Below are 16,386 nucleotides of genomic sequence, written 5' to 3'. Positions count from 1 at the left end.
GATAAGTTAGTAACCCGGTTGTCAAGTGAATCTGGCTTCCCCATTGACTTTGCTTGTCAGAAGGTCGCAAAAGGGGATCGCATGACCCTGGGACACTGCAACTGTCATAAGTACATGCCAGTTTCCAAATGCCCGAATTTTGATCACGTGACCCTGGGGATGCTGCAAAGGTCATAAGGGTGAAAAATGGTCCTAAATCACTTATTTCAGTGCCGTTTTTAACTTTGAACAGTCGCTAAATGAACTGTTTTAAGTTGAGGACTACTTGTATAGGAGAAAAGATCGGGGGGGGGTTGGCATTTGTATTTTGATGGGATTTTATGGGGTGGGTTTTTAAATGTCATAAGCCGCACTGGAGCCGTGAGTTGGGCAGCCATATAAAATGCTTTAATAAATAAAATTTAAAAAAAATTGAGCAATCAACCTCGGGCCTGTATCAAGTTTTGTGCGACCTCCGCGCTAACACTCTTCCTTTCCTTTCTCCTAGGAACAGACTTTCAGCGTTGGTTGCGCTCACAGGTTTGAAAGAACTGAAAAGTTTAAACATTAGCAAGAATGACATATCGTACCTGCATAGCGAATTTCTGCTGGAGTGTCTGAAATTGGAAATATTCAATGCAGCTGTAAATAGAATGAGTGAGTATGTAGCGTTAGATGGAGCGGTGCTAGGAATGGGAGCAAAATAAAATAAAATTAAAAAAAACATGCAGACCACGACATATTGCTGAAATTATATTAACAACAGAATAACAGAGTTGGAAGGGAGCTTAGAGGTCTTGTAGTCCAACCCACTGCTCCAGCAGGAGACCCTACACCCATTTCAGACAAGTGGCAGTCCAATCTCTTCTTGGAAACCTCCAGTGTTGGAGCACCCACAACTTCTGGAGGCAAGCTGTTCCACTGGTTAATTGTCCTCACTGTTAGGAAGTTTCTCCTTAATTCCAGGTTGCTTCTCTCCTTAATTAGTTTCCATCCATTGTTTCTTCTCCTGCCTTCTGGTGCTTTGGAAAAGAGGTTGACTCCCCCTCCTCTTTGTGGCAGCCCCTCAAATATTGGAACACTCTTATCATGTCCCCCCTAGTCCTTGTTTTCACTAGACTAGACAAACTGAATTCCTGCAACGGTTCTTCATAGGTTTTAGCCTCCAGCCCCCTAATTATCTTTGTTGCTCTTCTCCGCACACTTTCCTGAATTTCAACATCTTTTTATGATATGGGGACTAAAACTGGATGCAGTATTTTAAGTGTGGTCTTAAAAAGGTTTTGTAAAGCTGTACTAATAATACTTCACGTGATCTTAATTCTACCTTTCTGTTAATACAGCCCAGGATTGCACTGGCTTTCTTGGCTGCTGCTGCACACTGCTGGCTCATATATAAATGATTGTCCACTAGGAACGGTCACTAAACAAATTGTTGAGGACTACCTGCATAGGGACGCGGTGGCTCAGTGGGTTAGGACGCTGAGCTTGTCGATCAGATGGTCGGCAGTTTGGCGGGTCGAATCCCGAGTGCCGCGTAACAGAGTGAGCTCCTGTTACTTGTCCCAGCTTCTGCCAACCTAGCAGTTCGAAAGCACGTAAAAATGCAAGTAGAAAAATAGGGACCACTCCGGTGGGAAGATGACAGCGTTCCGTGCGCCTTTGGCGTCTAGTCATGCCGGCCACATGACCACGGAGACGTCCTCGGACAAGCGCTGGCTCTTCGGCTTTGAAACGGAGATGAGCACCGGCCCCTAGAGTTGGAAATGACTAGCACGCATGTGCGGGGGAACCTTCACCTTTACTTTTTACCTGCATAGGATATCTATTTGATAACTGCTTTCTTAATTGGTCTTATGACTCAATACTTTTCCAAAGCAATTAGTAACATGTTTATTTCTATATGTTTTAGGTACCATGCACAGCTTGCCTTCTAACATAACCACATTGAAGCTAGCTCAGAATGTTTTTTTCACTGTTCCAGAGGCAATTCTTCTTTTGCCACAGTAAGTTACCAGCATATATACATAAAACTTTGCATTCTCCTGTTCTTGCACCGATTGATGGGCACTTCTAGTAATCCCAAATATCTATTTCAGAAGTCTCCAAGCTTTGTGGATTTGCAGTTAGACGGCCCAGGAGATGGGGGGGGGGGGGAAGAGAGAACGTAATTCATTACAAAGTCAAATCAAATACAGATAGTCCTTGACTTACAACTCCAATTGACTCCAAAATTTATGTTGTTAAGTAAAACATTTGTTAAGTGAGTTTTGCCCCATTTCACGGCCTTTCTGGCCACAGCTCTTAAGGGACTCACCGCAGTTGTTAAGTTAGCAACACGGTTGTGACGTGAATCTGGCTTCCCCATTGGCCTTGCTTGTCAGAAGGGTATCGCAAAAGGGGATCGCGTAACCCTGTCATAAATAGGGGTCACTCTTTGATCCTGTGACCATGGGGTGTGCAACCATGGTTGTAAGTATGAAAAATGGTCATAAATCCCTTTTTCCCGTCCCGTTGTAACTTTGACCGGTTACTAAATGAACAGGTATAAGTGAAAGGCTCCCTGTATCATTACTGCAGTTTTTGACCAGCCTTTACAATTTTAAAAAAAATACAATAAAAGAAAGAATGGTTTAGTTGTTAGGAAAGTGGGGGGAAATAACGGGAGAATAAAAAAGCATGTGTAATTAAAAAATTTTGCACGGTGTGTTGGTCATCCGATGTGCAAGTGTAGGGCTAGCATCCCTTGAAAAATAATAAACCTATTTTTATTTTTTCTGCATGGCATTTGTATTTGGAAATGATTGGCGCAAGTTAAAAAGTCTGACTTTTAACTTAATAACACTTGTATTCCTGTCTCTCTTTGCCAGTTTGCGATCGGTGGATTTAAGCAGCAATAGAATTGGAACCTTACCAGGTCCTGCACTTTGGAAATCTTCAAATTTAAGAGAATTGATATTTAACCATAATCAAATAAGCATCCTGGACTTGAGTGACAGAGCTTCCAATTGGGCTCGGCTGGAAAAACTACACCTGTCTAACAACAAATTGAGAGAGGTAACGCATAACAAGATAGTAATTGTTTTTTTTTTTTTACTTAATGCACTGTGCCTGCTTTTCTTCCCTGGGTCAAAATACTTTTCAGGAGTGTTCGAAGCAATTCCTCTTTCCCGAAAATGACATTTCTTCAGGCCTGATTGCACTGGATTTAAAATAAACTTGAGGCGATCCGCTCTGATTTATTTTAAGGCGGAGAAGCAGAACGGCTTCGGTGCAAATTAAACCAACAGAGAAAAAGGTTGATTTCCCCCCCCCATCTGTCTTAATGCAAAGCTTATATTTGCAAAAAGGGATCAAAAGAAGCCAGGAAAGAAAGTCTGTCAAACTAGATTTATTTTTATTTTATTTTTATTTTTTTATTTTAATTCCATTTATATCCCACCCTTCTCCGAAGACTCAGGGCGGCTTACAAGCTTAGCAGTAGCCTTCATTCTATGTATATGCCTGCTTATTAGGGCTTTCACACACACACCCCAAGCGGCATTTTTTACAAAGTTAGCTTATTGCCCCCCACAATCTGGGTCCTCATTTTACCTACCTGGGAAGGATGGAAGGCTGAGTCAACCTTGAGCCTGGTGGGACTCGAACCTGCACTAATTGCGGGCAGCTGGTGTTACTTAAGGAGGCATTAGCCCACTGCTCCAGCAAGGCAAGATTGCTAAACCTGAAGCAGTTAAGTCTTCAAAAGAACCCACAAAGGGTGCAGTGTGGCTCTGGAGATTAAAAAAAAAGATGAAATGGACTTTTTAACAATTTTAGCGAAGACATGGTTCTCCAAAATAAACTGAATCCCTCCATCACTCAGCTGCCTTTAAGGAAGTATTAAAATGTTTGTACCTTATACTTAGACGCTAAAGCACGCCAACCTGCTTCTCACTCTTAACACCACCACCCCTCCACTTTTTGTAACCATCGTTTGAAAATTAAGGTTTTGTTTTCCAACTATCCAAAGAATCCTTTGGTTAAAAATAGAGGCAACCTTGGAGGAGGGAAAACTCGGGTGATAGAATTTTATGCTGACGACAAACGGCATCCAATCGATTGCATCGAAAAAGGGCTTCTCTGGGAATTTCCAGCCGTTACTTATAGGAAGGGGAAGTTACACAGAGAAATTCGGTTGCCCAAAGGTCACCCGAAAATGGTCACATGACCTGGGCACATTGCAACAGTCACAAATACATGCCAGTTACCCAAGGGTCTGAATTTTGATCACGTGAGCCCCGGGGGTGATGCAATGGTCATCAACGTGGAAAACAGTCATATGTCACTTGTTTCAATGCCGTTGTAACTTCAAACAGTCGCTAAATGAACTGTTGTAAGTCGAGGACTGCCTGTAACATCAACCTGAACACTGTTCGAAAGAAACAATGATTGGCCTAGAATTAACTAGCTACGTTTGATTAATTGGGCATGTAACTGACATTTATAACTGATAAGATTAACGATTCTGTTCTGATATATATACATACATACGTATACGTATACGTATACGTATACGTATACATATACATATACATATACATATACATATACATATACATATACATATACATATACATATACATATACATATACATATACATATACATATATATATATATATATATATATATATATATATATATATATATATATATATATGTCAAATGTTAACTATTTAGATTACCTTGCTAGGCCCCAAACATGGGGCAAATCTTTATTTCCTGTTTTCAGCCTATCTTGAAGGCCATCAAACAGGCTGTAGTCACACCGGACAGTTCATATATTTGTGTAAATTACTAACAAAGAATTAAGGGAGACTGAGATGCATTTCTGACTCTTTAGTCTTCATCAGTCAGCCATACCCTTCTGAGGTTCGAATCTCAGAAGGGTATGGCTGACTGATGAAGACTAAAGAGTCATAAATGCATCTCAGTCTCCCTTAATTCTTTGTTAGTAATTTACACACACACACACACACACACACACACACACACACACACACACACATATATATATATGAAGTTAGTAAAACAGCTTGTTGACGAAAGCTCAGCAATAAAGAAGAAATTTCTCTTATATCCCGGAGTTCATCGTTTTATTTTTACTAACTTCAAATGTCTACACCTGGTGTGTGTGTGTGTGTGTGTGTGTGTGTATACTTCTTCACCTGAACACTATTCAAAAGAAACAATGATTGGCCTAGGCCAGGGGTAGGCCACCTTGGCCCTTTTATGACTCGTGGACTTCAACTCCCAGAATTCCTGAGCCAGCATGGCTCAGCTTGGAAACCTCTCCCTTTCCTCTCAGCATGGCTGGCTCACGAATTCTGGGAGTTGAAGTCCACGAGTCATAAAAGAGCCGAGGTTGCCTACCCCTGGCCTACAATTAATTAGCTACGTTTGATGAATTACCATCTATAACCGATAAGATTAATGATTCTGTTCTGATATATAAATATATATGAGAGCTTCTTCTCTTGTCTCTAGATTCCTCCTGAAATTGGGTTTCTTCAGAACTTGACATCTTTTGATGTTAGCTACAATCCAGCAATACGGTGTTTTCCAGATGAAATGGGAAAATTGTTGAATATATGGGATCTTCCTTTGGAAGGGTTACATCTTAACTTAGATTTCAAACACGTGGGAGGCAAAGCAAGGGATATTATCAGGTGAGTTTATCCTACTGTAGTTCAGATTTATTTCTTATTTGTCTGATCTAACACAAAGCTTTTGTTAGCTGCTCCAAAAAAGAGAAGGGAAACGGATCTTCCCAACGCTCATTTGCGCTCATTATTGTAAGACTAATAAACAAAGCTTATACTTGACTTTGCACGTCACAACAGCAGCAAGAATTATATTTGCACAACACTGGAAGAATGAAGGAATACCATCAGATGAAGAAATAATTAAAAAAAATACTAGTATGCACAGAGATGGACAGATTGACTATGAGATTGAAAGAAGAGGAAGAAACGGATTATTATCAAACTTGGAATTTATTTTACCCTTGGTTAGAGGAAAGAGTAAAGGATTAGGAATTAAATAAAGGTAAAGGTAAAGGTTCCCCCGCACATGCGTGCTAGTCGTTTCCGACTCTAGGGGCCGGTGCTCATCTCCGTTTCAAAGCCGAAGAGCCAGCGCTTGTCCAAGGACATCTCCGTGGTCATGTGGCTGGCATGACTGGACGCCAAAGGCGCACGGAGCGCTGTTACCTTCCCACCGTAGTGGTCCCTATTTTTCTACTTGCATTTTTACGTGCGTTCAAACTGCTAGGTTGGCAGAAGCTGGGACGGGTAACAGGCGCTCACTCTGTTATGCGGCACTCGGGATTCGACCCGCCAAACTGCCGACCTTCTGATCGACAAACTCAGCGTCCTAACTCACTGAGCCACCGCGTCCCTCATAGGAATTAAATATGTACTAGCATATGTAAACTCAGACAGCACGTTGGTTGAAAAATTATTGTTTGTATGGAAAAATGATTAAAAACTTATAAAAAAGAAAGAAAGAATGAAACGATCACAGCTCATGTAAATTTAGTTTTATTTTGGTCAGGTCTTCGTCTTGGCTGAAAATGTTATTAACACAAATGTGCCTTTTTTTAAAAAATAATTGATCGTAACACAGGTAGTTGTCGACTTTGTTTAGTGATCGTTTAAAGTTACAACGGCACTGAAAAAAGTGATCATTTTTCACCGTCACGGCCTTTCCAGCATCCCCCGTGAGCATGGGATCAAAATTCAGAGGCTTCATATTTATGACGGCTCTTGTATCCCAAGGTTATGGGATCCCCTTTTGCGACCCCCTCACAAGCCCTGAGTCCTTTGGGAGTAGGGCGGTATATAAACCGAATTAATAAATAATAAATAGGGAAGCCAAATTCGCTTAACAACCGGGCTACTAACTAATCAACTGCCGTGTTTCATTTAACAACCGAGGCAAGAAATGTCATAAAACGGGGCAAAATTCATTTCGCCAATGTCTCACTTAACAACAGAAATTTGGGGCTCAGTTGAGGCTGTAAGTCAAGGACGATCTGTAGCAGGGAAACTTATCTTCCTAAGATTCACTTGAGCTCATTTTTGTAGGAAAGAAATTACCACAGCTCATCACAACGTCTACACTCAGCTTTGTTTTGACCAGGTTTTTGTCCTGGCTGAAAGTATTCCTAACACAAATTGGACTTGTATACAAAAAATTGGACCGGTGGTTATAATATTGAGAAGGGTTCCCCCCCCACCGCGAAAGATGATTTTTTAAAGCAATTCTATAATGGAAAAAAAACCTTTCCGTCCCTTTTTTGTCAGGTTCCTTCAACTGCGCTTAAAGAAGGCCGTTCCCTACCACAGAATGAAGCTCATGATGGTTGGAAACGCCGGCAGCGGTAAAACGACCTTGTTACGACAACTGATGAAATGGAAGAGGCCAGATTTGGCCCCTCAGAATCCGACAGTCGGAATTGATGTCCACGACTGGAAGATTCCCCGAAGGGGCAAAATCAAGAAAGACACAATTTTAAATGTCTGGGATTTTGCAGGTATTTCCTTTCACACGTGTGTGTGTGGGGGGGTCAATTAAAAAAAACAAAACGGTGTTCAGGATTTATGAGAATGGCACCAGGACTAGCAATTAGACTTATATGCCGCTTCACAGCCCGCTCTCTAAGCGGTTTACAGAGTCAGCATATTTGCCCACAAAAATATCGGTCCCCATTTTACTGACTTTGGAAGGATGGAAGGCTGAGTCAAACTTGAGCCGGTCAGGATCGAACTCCTGGCTATGGGCAGAGTCTTCCTGCAATACCCCATTGTAACCACTGCACCACCATGACAGGAAGAAAGGGAAGGAGGGAGGGAGGGAGGGAGGAAGGAAGGAAGGAGGGAGAGGGGAGGGAGAGAAAGAAGGAAGGAGAGAGGGAGGGAAGGAAAAAAGGGAGGGAGAGAAAGAAGGAAAGGAAGAAAGCAATAGCAATAGCACTTAGACTTATATACCATTTCATGGTGCTTTACAGCCCGTTTCTGAGCGGTTTACAGAGTCAGCCGATTGCCTCCAACAATCTGGGTCCTCATTTTACTGACCTCAGAAGGACGGAACGCTGAGTCAACCTTAGTCGGGATTGGGCAGAGTTTGCCTGCAATACCGCATTCTAACCATTGCGCCACCATGGCTTGAAGCAGCACCTATAGAGAGATACAGCACCTCCCCTGATACAGATAGTCCTCCACTTACAACGGTCATATGACTGTGACTTAAAACGTTTTGAGCAGGGAATGCCTCTGCCTCAGCGTTACTCGCTGGTCTTTTTTTTTTTTTAATGTCAGCTACTGTATTGTACCTTCCTCAGATTTGCCAGAGACTCTATAATCCTATATTGTTAGTTTAACTCAGGAGTCTTCAAATTTGGCCCTTTTATGACTTTTGGACTTCAACTCCCAGAATTCCTCAGCTAGGTACGCTGGCTGAGGAATTCTGGGAGTTGAAGTCCACAAGTCATAAAAGGGCTAAGTTTGAAGACCCCTCCCTGTTTTAACTAATAAGAATGATGCCTTTAAGCATTTTTTTTAAAAAAAATTATCATTCCTCTTTATTTATTATTGGGTATTCTGGATATTTGGGAACTATTTTCTTCTTTTTTTCTCTTCTGCTGGTTAATGATCACAATAAAGTTAGTTGAATTTGATTTACAATGTTTTTTTTTTGGTTGGAAATTGGCATTTACTTTTGGTGTCCGGCAAAAACCACCCAGTGCGGACAAATGGACTGGTGGATTCACTATGGCCATAGTGATTCGCTTAAAGACCGCTGCAAAAAGACTCCTAAAATTGTGTCAATCACGTGACAGCTTGCTTAATGACCAATTACAGTTGTAAGCTGAGGACTATCTGTACTTTGCCGTGGTAGAAATTAATATAGTCATGTGGATTATTACAGAGGAAGGAAACCTGGAGCCTGACTTTAGAGCTAGCATATAGTGCCATGAGAACAGGGGAGCTGTCAGGGTTTAAGAATCAGGACCACGTGTTAAGTTGTGGTTAAGCTGATTTATTGCTTATCTCAGAGATCCCCGACCTTTTGGGCACCAGGGACCGGTTCCGTGGAGTGTTTTTTCCATGGACCAGAGGGCGCGTGGTTTTGTGTGCTGCCTGCATCCCGCGGATGGGGCTTTGCTTGTTTGTGCGGACCGGTTGCTGGCATGCCGCGGCCCAGTACTGGTCCACGGAATGGGGGTTGGGGACTCTTGACTTATCTAGTCAACTAACAGAGAATCTAGTCAACTAACAGCACTAAATTGGTGCTAATTGAGAGTCAACGGAATTCAAGAGGGGTTGGACTTAGACTGTGAGAACACAAGAATGCCAGGCTGCTTCCTCTCTTGACTCTCTCCCCAGGCGCTGCCTGTTCTTCTCCTATAGGAATACGGTTGTTGTTTTTTCTAAACTTCTAAAGTTTTGTGAAACTTTCCGCTTTGGCCATTTTCCTACTGTATCTCTGTGTTGTGTGAGAGAGCAGATTTGAAAACCAACTGTTTCTTCGCGACCTGTAACATTTTGTTCCTGTTTTTGAACGCAGCCTGAAATGATTTAAACTCTGTTTCAATTCTCTTCTCCCTTGGCTGAGGATTGGAGGTCACGCAGAGCATATGTGGGCATACATAGCACCTGCCAATTACTGCTGTACTTGCTATTCTGTAGGTCAAGAAGAATTCTACAGCGCTCATCCCCATTTTATGACTCAGCGAGCTCTATACCTCGTGGTTTATGACCTTAGCAAAGGGGAATCGGAAGTGGATGCCATGAAACCGTGGCTGTTTAATATCAAGGTAACATACTTTCTTTAAAAAAACACACCACACTGATATGAGAATTTGTCAGGCACAAATAACCAGGAGCATTCATCGAGTTCAAAGCAGAGAAGAGTTTATTATTGTTACCCACACACAAATATCTAGTCAACTAACAGTCAAAGCTAAATCGGTGCTGGATAAAGGTCAACAGAATTCACCAGAGATTGGATGTGGGTCTCTTGTGGCTGCACAATGATTCCAAACTAAGGACATCTTTAATGCCACCTTCCAGCTCAGCCTTCTGTTTTACAGAATTTGTGAGCCTGATTATGTCAGGAGAAGTGACTTTGTGGCTCTCCTAAGCTTACAGAAACACAACTTCGGACAGCCCCGGTCATCTGGTGGAAGTACTCAGGACTGTGGACTCCAACCCACAACTTACTAACCTTACTCAATGTTTGGGACCTGGGGAATCACCTCTGCCAGCACTTTTTTTGGTGGCAGTAGGTGAGATTTGGCTTTTAACCAATGTCTATAGAAATTTGTGAAAACCAAAAGGGAAGATCGTTAATTTAAAAAGGTAGGAGTGTTCAGTTTGGATGAAATACAATTAAGAGATCTCATAAGAGATCTCTTCCATTATCTAAACCCGGGGTAGGCAACCTTGGCTCTTTTATGACTCATGGACTTCAACTCCCAGAATTCCTGAGCCAGCGTGGCTCAGCTTGGAAACCTCTCCCTTTCCCCTCAGCATGGCTGGCTCAAGAATTCTGGGAGTTGAAGTCCACGAGTCATAAAAGAGCCAAGGTTGCCTACCCCTGGTCTAAACATTGTCTCACCTAATATGAAGCTATCCTGTTCTTCATTACTCCAAGAAAAGAAATGGTTGAAAATGTATCTCTTTATACACACCTACGAGTACATTAAGTCTTTCTTTTCCTTCCCCATCTCTTTTTCCTACTGTGCTCTTTCTTTTTGTCTTTTGTTAAGCTCAGAAAACTGAATGCAATGACAAGAAAAATTGTAAGCTATAAGTTTCTTTAGGGAACTTTATGATTAAACAACGGGATATAGACACTTGAAGTAAATAATAAACTCAACAATAAGTTGTGTTTAAGAGTGACTGACTCTAGAAAATGCACCTTCTGTAAAATACAAAAGGCCACATGTCCGTGTCCAATTAAATTGATTTATTGCTAAAAGCCTATGCACAGGAATCTTCCGAACTGACAGCCAGCACCTGGTCAGAGTTAGATATGGGCCAGACTGCTTGTGGCTATGTAGGGATTCTAGGCTGATGCCTCTTTTAACTCTGCCACTCCTTCTCTTCAACTTTCCTTCATAGGTAAGAAAGTCAAACACATAGACAATTATTGGAAAGGCTATAATTGCATACGTCATTGCAATTATTACACTAGACTGAATAATTTCCCCAACCCCTTCCAGCTTACTTCCAAATAAAGTAGGGCAAACGGTCCCAAATTCATTTGCAATTTCTCACCTTTCCCCGCTGTGAACTTCTTAAAAGAAATAGATCCATTTGGCTGACAGCATTCCAGTGATCATAAAAACCACCTGAATTGATCTGCAATTGTAAAAGGTTCTTTTGTTTGAGGATTCTTTGTGAAGTGTTAAAAGCAGACCTTGAGAACAGGAACAGAATATTTTTCCTTATTTAATCAATCGGAAAGAAATTACCTGTTTCCGTTTTGAGCTCTGTTACACAGATGTATACTATTCTGGTCAGTGTCAATAAAGAATTTGAGGATCTTTTTTTTAAGTACCATATTTTTTGGACCATAACACGCACCGGACCATAAGACGCACCCAGTTTTTAGAGCAGGAAAACAAGAAAAAAAATTATTTCTCCTTCTCTCTCTCTCCCTCTCTTTCTCTCTCTCTCTCTTTCTCTCCCTCCCTCTCCCATTGTCCCTTCCTTCCTTCCTTCCTTCCTTCCTTCCTTCCTTCTTTCCTTCCTTCCTTCCTTCCTTCCTTCCCTCCCTCTTTGTCCTTTCCTCTCTGCATTAGAGCAGTACCCGCGGAGGCGGCCCTGCAGCCCGGCTTTCTCTTGCAGAAAGCAAGCTGAAACGGAGTGGGGAGATTGCCAGAAATGCGAATCGGCCGATCTCGCGCTCCTGCAAACTCCCTCGCTCGGTTTCAGCTTCCCTTGCTACAAGAGAAAGCAGGCTGAAACGAGGCAGATTGCAGCAGCGCGAGATCAGCCGATTCGCATTCCTGGCAATCTCCCTCACTCCGTTTCAGCCTGCTTTCTCTTGTAGCAAGAGAAGCTGAAACCGAGCGAGGGAGAGTGCAGGAGCGTGAGATTGGCGTTTCTCAGCACGTGCCAATTCGTGCTCCTGACAATCTCCCTTGCTTTCCACTTGCGGAGGTTGGGGCTGGCCATACGGATCACCTTTGGACCATAAGACGCACCCTCGTTTTCCCCCCCACTTTTGGGGAAAAAAAGTGCGTCTTATGGTCCGAAAAATACGGTAAGTAAGATTTTATTCCTCGTGTGGTTTAAAGATGGCACAGTGCTTAATGAGAATTCTAAACTTCTTGTGGAATCTGAGGTGACATCCTGGTTGCAAGGTGGCTAGGACTGAGGATAACAAAGTGGAATAAAACCAACTGCACAATCAAAGGATAATTATGGGAGAAAATCCTTAATCGAGAACTTTGCAATTCCTGTTTTACCGTATAGACCCGAGCGTCATTCTCCCCTGTGATTCTTATCGGGACTCATTTAGACATCTCTACGGAGAAGCAGTGTAGAGTTTGCATCGATAAAATCACCAAGGAGTTGATGAATCAGAAGGGATTTCCCAAAATCCATGACTATCACTTTGTGAAAGCCACAGAAGAGTCTGAATCAATGACTAAGCTTCGACAAATCATCATCAAAGAGTGTCTGGATTTTAAAGTAAGCCATTTTGCTTTAATATAAATAGCAATAGCACTCATATACCACTTCACAGTGCTTTATAGCCCTCTCTACGCAGTTTACAGAGTCAGCATATTTGGCCCCCAACAATCTGGGTCCTCATTTTACCGACCTCAGAAGGATGGAAGGCTGAGTCAATCTTGAGCCAGTCAGGATCGAACTCCTAGCAGTGAGCAGAGTTTGCCTGCAATATTGCATTCTAACCACTGCACCAACCATAATTAAATGGTTGACAAGTTCTGCTAAAGCTGCACGTTCGCAGGCATATTTGCGTCAAATCTTGCTCAATTAGCCATCAGGGAAGTTACAGCTTAATGTTCAGTGCAATACTTTAGTGTCATAAATACAGATTTGGTTTCCCTAGATAGTTTAAAGAAGACATCTATCCAGTTCTGGGTTCATCCACCTTAGAACTAAAGAGAAATTTCCTGACAGTGAGAACTATTAGTCAGTGGGACAACCTGCCTCCAGAGGTTGTGGGTGCTCCAACACTGGAGGTTTTTAAGAAGAGATTGGATAGCCACTTGTCTGAAATGGCATAGGGCCTCCTGCTTGAGCAGGGGGATGGACTAGATGACCTCCAAGTCCTTTCCCACTCTGTTATTCTGTTATCGCTGCAGAAGATATGACTTAACTACAGTAGCAATTGCTTATTGACTAGACCAGATTCGCACACACCACCTTGTAAAGCCATGAATCATAGTTTGCAAGACACAATAGCTGGATAGCACAATACCTTATGGCTTACTTCGAATGCCTGGTCCTTCTCAACGGCTCAATCTCTTCAATCTTCAGGAAGGCAGAATTTTTCCAGAAGAGTTTGGACAACCATTTCTCCAAGATAAGACTCCTGCTTGAACGGGTTGGACTAGAAGACCTCCATGGTCCCTCCCAACCCTGTGATTCCATGTCTTACTGTCTTTTCTAGACTGGCCCAGACTACAATCCATATTTCAGGAGAAATTATTGACTAGGAAAGCACAATTCATCACTTAAGGTATTCGTCGAAATATCAGAACAACATTTTATGTATTTATTTTTTTTCCTGCAGATCAGGGATCAGCCGGTGATCGGCCAGTTAATCCCAGACAGCTACTTAGAACTTGAGAAGAGTATTCTAGAAATACGTAAAACGTTGCCGGCCGAATTCCCTGTGATTTGCCAGACTCAGCTTTACGAACTGGTGCAAGAAAAGCAGCTGCAGTTGGACGAAAACGAGCTTTCCCACGCTGTGCATTTTCTGAACGAATCGGGTAAAAAAACCAAACCAACCCGCGGCTGTTGAGCTGTGACAGTCAGTGGCTCCACAATCGGCTTTTTCTGTTTAACAAAAACGTGATGCTAAGTTGGGCTAAGTTTCGTTTTGGGCCAGCTTTATCACCGTATTTTCCGGCGTATAAGACGACTGGGCGTATAAGACGACCCCCCAACTTTTGAGATGATTTTCATGGGTTAAAAAGTCGTCTTATACGCTGGAAAATACGGTACTCATAAGTTGCTCAAGGCGGCGAGCAAACCCCAACCCCTGGTCCATGGACGGGCACTGGGTCACGGCATGCCAGAAACCAGTCCACGCATGCAAGCGAAGCTCCACCCACGGGATGCCAGCAGCACGCGAAACCACGCTGCCTCCGTACCACAAAAAAAAACCCCTCTCTCCACGGAACTGATCCCTGGTGTCCCAAAGGTTGGGGGCCGCTGCAATAGTCCTTCCTCCTCCTGTTTTCCCCATAACAACAACCCTGTGAGGTGGGCTGGGCTGAGAGAGGGATGGGGATCCCCCCACTGAACAAAATGTAACGAATTATAAAGTAATACACCACACTGTTTTTAAAATGTTCCGTATGCAATGATGCACACATACTAAACGGACTTTTTATTTATTTATTTATTTAGGTGTCCTCCTCCACTTTCAAGATCCCGCCCTTCAGCTCCGAAATTTGTATTTTGTCGATCCCAAGTGGTTGTGTAAAATCATAGGCCAGGTGGGTCTCGAATGGGGATCCAAACCAGGTTTTCTGGATTCCCGCCCCCCCCCCCCTTTTTTTGATTGTCACTTTTTAGCGTCCGAAGGATTCTTTCTCTTTTATCTTCCAGGTTTGAGATTTTTTTTCCTGTGTAATATTTAGTTACTTCGAGGAAAGGTAAAATACAAAAGACCGAAATACAGATAGTCCTCGACTTACGACGGTTCATGTAGTGACCGTTCAAAATTAACAACGGCACCGAACAAAGTGACTTATGACCGTTTTTCACAGTCAGGACCTTTATAGCATCTCCACGGTCCCATGATCAAAATTCAGATGCTTGGCAACCAGTTCATATTTGTGATGGTTGCTGTGTCCCGGGGGTGGTGGTGTCACCTGATCCCCTTTTGCGACCTTTTGGCAAGCAAAGTCAATGGGGAAGCCAGATTCACTTAACAACCGGGTTGCTAACTTATCAACTGCAGTGATTCACTTAGCAACGGAGGCAGGAAAGGTCATAAGATGGGGCAAAACTCACTTAACAAATGTCTCACATAACAACAGAAATTTTAGGCTGAATTGTCGTAAGTCGACAATTAAAAAAAAAGAAAAAGAAAAGAAAAAACACAACAAGCAAGACATTTAAAAAAGTGTCTTAGGAAAAAAAGGCTAACACGTATACACAGCATTCCCTAGCCCAGGGGTGGGCAACCTTGGCTTTTTTATGACTGGTGGACTTCAACTCCCAGAATTCCTGAGCCAGCATGGCTCAGCTTGGAAACCTCTCCCTTTCCCCTCAGCGTGGCTGGCTGAGGAATTCTGGGAGTTGAAGTCCACAACTCATAAAAGAGCCAAGGTTGCCTACCCCTGCCCTAGTTGAATGCTGATTAATATAATTTTGACAATATTAATTTCCTACCCTTTACAAAACAGGCCAAAAGTAGGTTAAACTGCTCAACTACTAAGTCTGTTTACAAATTGTTAGCCTGTTGTCTATATTTTACATTAATAACAAAATAGTTAATGGGAAAAACTCAGAGTCAGCATCTTGACTCCAACAATCTGGGTCCTCATTTTACTGACCTTGGAAGGACGGAAGGCTGAGTCAACCTTCAGCCCCGTCAGGACTGAACTGCTGACAGTGGGCAGAGTCAGCCTGCAATGCTGCATTCTAACCACTGTGCCAGCACGGAATAATACTGTAATACTGTGTGTAAAGGTTTTGTGTGTGACGCTATGATTGTGTCTTACGATTCATGATTGATCACTTTATTGCTTATATGTGCACCAAGAGCTTATGCACCCGAGACAAATTCCTTGGGTGTCCAATCACACCCAGTCCACGAAGAATATTCTTCTTATTATTTTAAAGCTAAGCGAAAAGCTGGAGGTGTAACACGATTTTGAAACTTAAGCGAATCATAGTGAGGTTTGTGAGACTGGTTTGTGTTCCATAGATCTTGACGGTGAAGGTTGATGGCTTTACGAAGTACCCCAAAGGGATCATCAAGCGTTCTGATGTGGAAAAATCCTTGCTAAAGAATAGTAAATTTCCTGAGATCTGCAAGGGCCAATATTTCAAGCTGCTAGAGAAATTTCAGATTGCTTTGCCGTTAGGAGAAGATCAGCTGCTTATTCCGAGCAGGTAAACCAAAAATTAGAACTCATTGT

The 16,386-nt window shown here is 42.5% G+C and overlaps 1 protein-coding gene across 3 annotated transcripts in view; it reads left to right on the top strand.

Moving 5' to 3' along the window:
- Nucleotides 1–16,386, top strand: part of LRRK2 (leucine rich repeat kinase 2) — a 95,189-nt gene that overhangs the window by 41,546 nt on the left and 37,257 nt on the right. For 2 of the 3 annotated variants that reach the window (XM_081330713.1, XM_081330711.1), the window contains 10 exons: nt 488–636; nt 1,892–1,985; nt 2,850–3,036; nt 5,508–5,689; nt 7,328–7,557; nt 9,713–9,840; nt 12,509–12,727; nt 13,800–14,001; nt 14,645–14,733; nt 16,173–16,360. In XM_081330713.1, the coding sequence (XP_081186839.1) occupies nt 488–636; nt 1,892–1,985; nt 2,850–3,036; nt 5,508–5,689; nt 7,328–7,557; nt 9,713–9,840; nt 12,509–12,727; nt 13,800–14,001; nt 14,645–14,733; nt 16,173–16,360 (1,668 nt within the window). The remainder of the gene's footprint in view (nt 1–487; nt 637–1,891; nt 1,986–2,849; nt 3,037–5,507; nt 5,690–7,327; nt 7,558–9,712; nt 9,841–12,508; nt 12,728–13,799; nt 14,002–14,644; nt 14,734–16,172; nt 16,361–16,386) is intronic. The other variant, XM_081330712.1, reaches the window with a different exon arrangement.

The sequence above is a fragment of the Vipera berus genome (genome assembly GCF_964194415.1).
Source record: "Vipera berus genome assembly, chromosome: 6".
In the NCBI taxonomy this organism is placed as follows: Eukaryota; Metazoa; Chordata; class Lepidosauria; order Squamata; family Viperidae; genus Vipera; species Vipera berus.
Note: the sequence above shows the minus strand (reverse complement) of the source record. Positions and strands in the feature narration are given on the sequence as shown.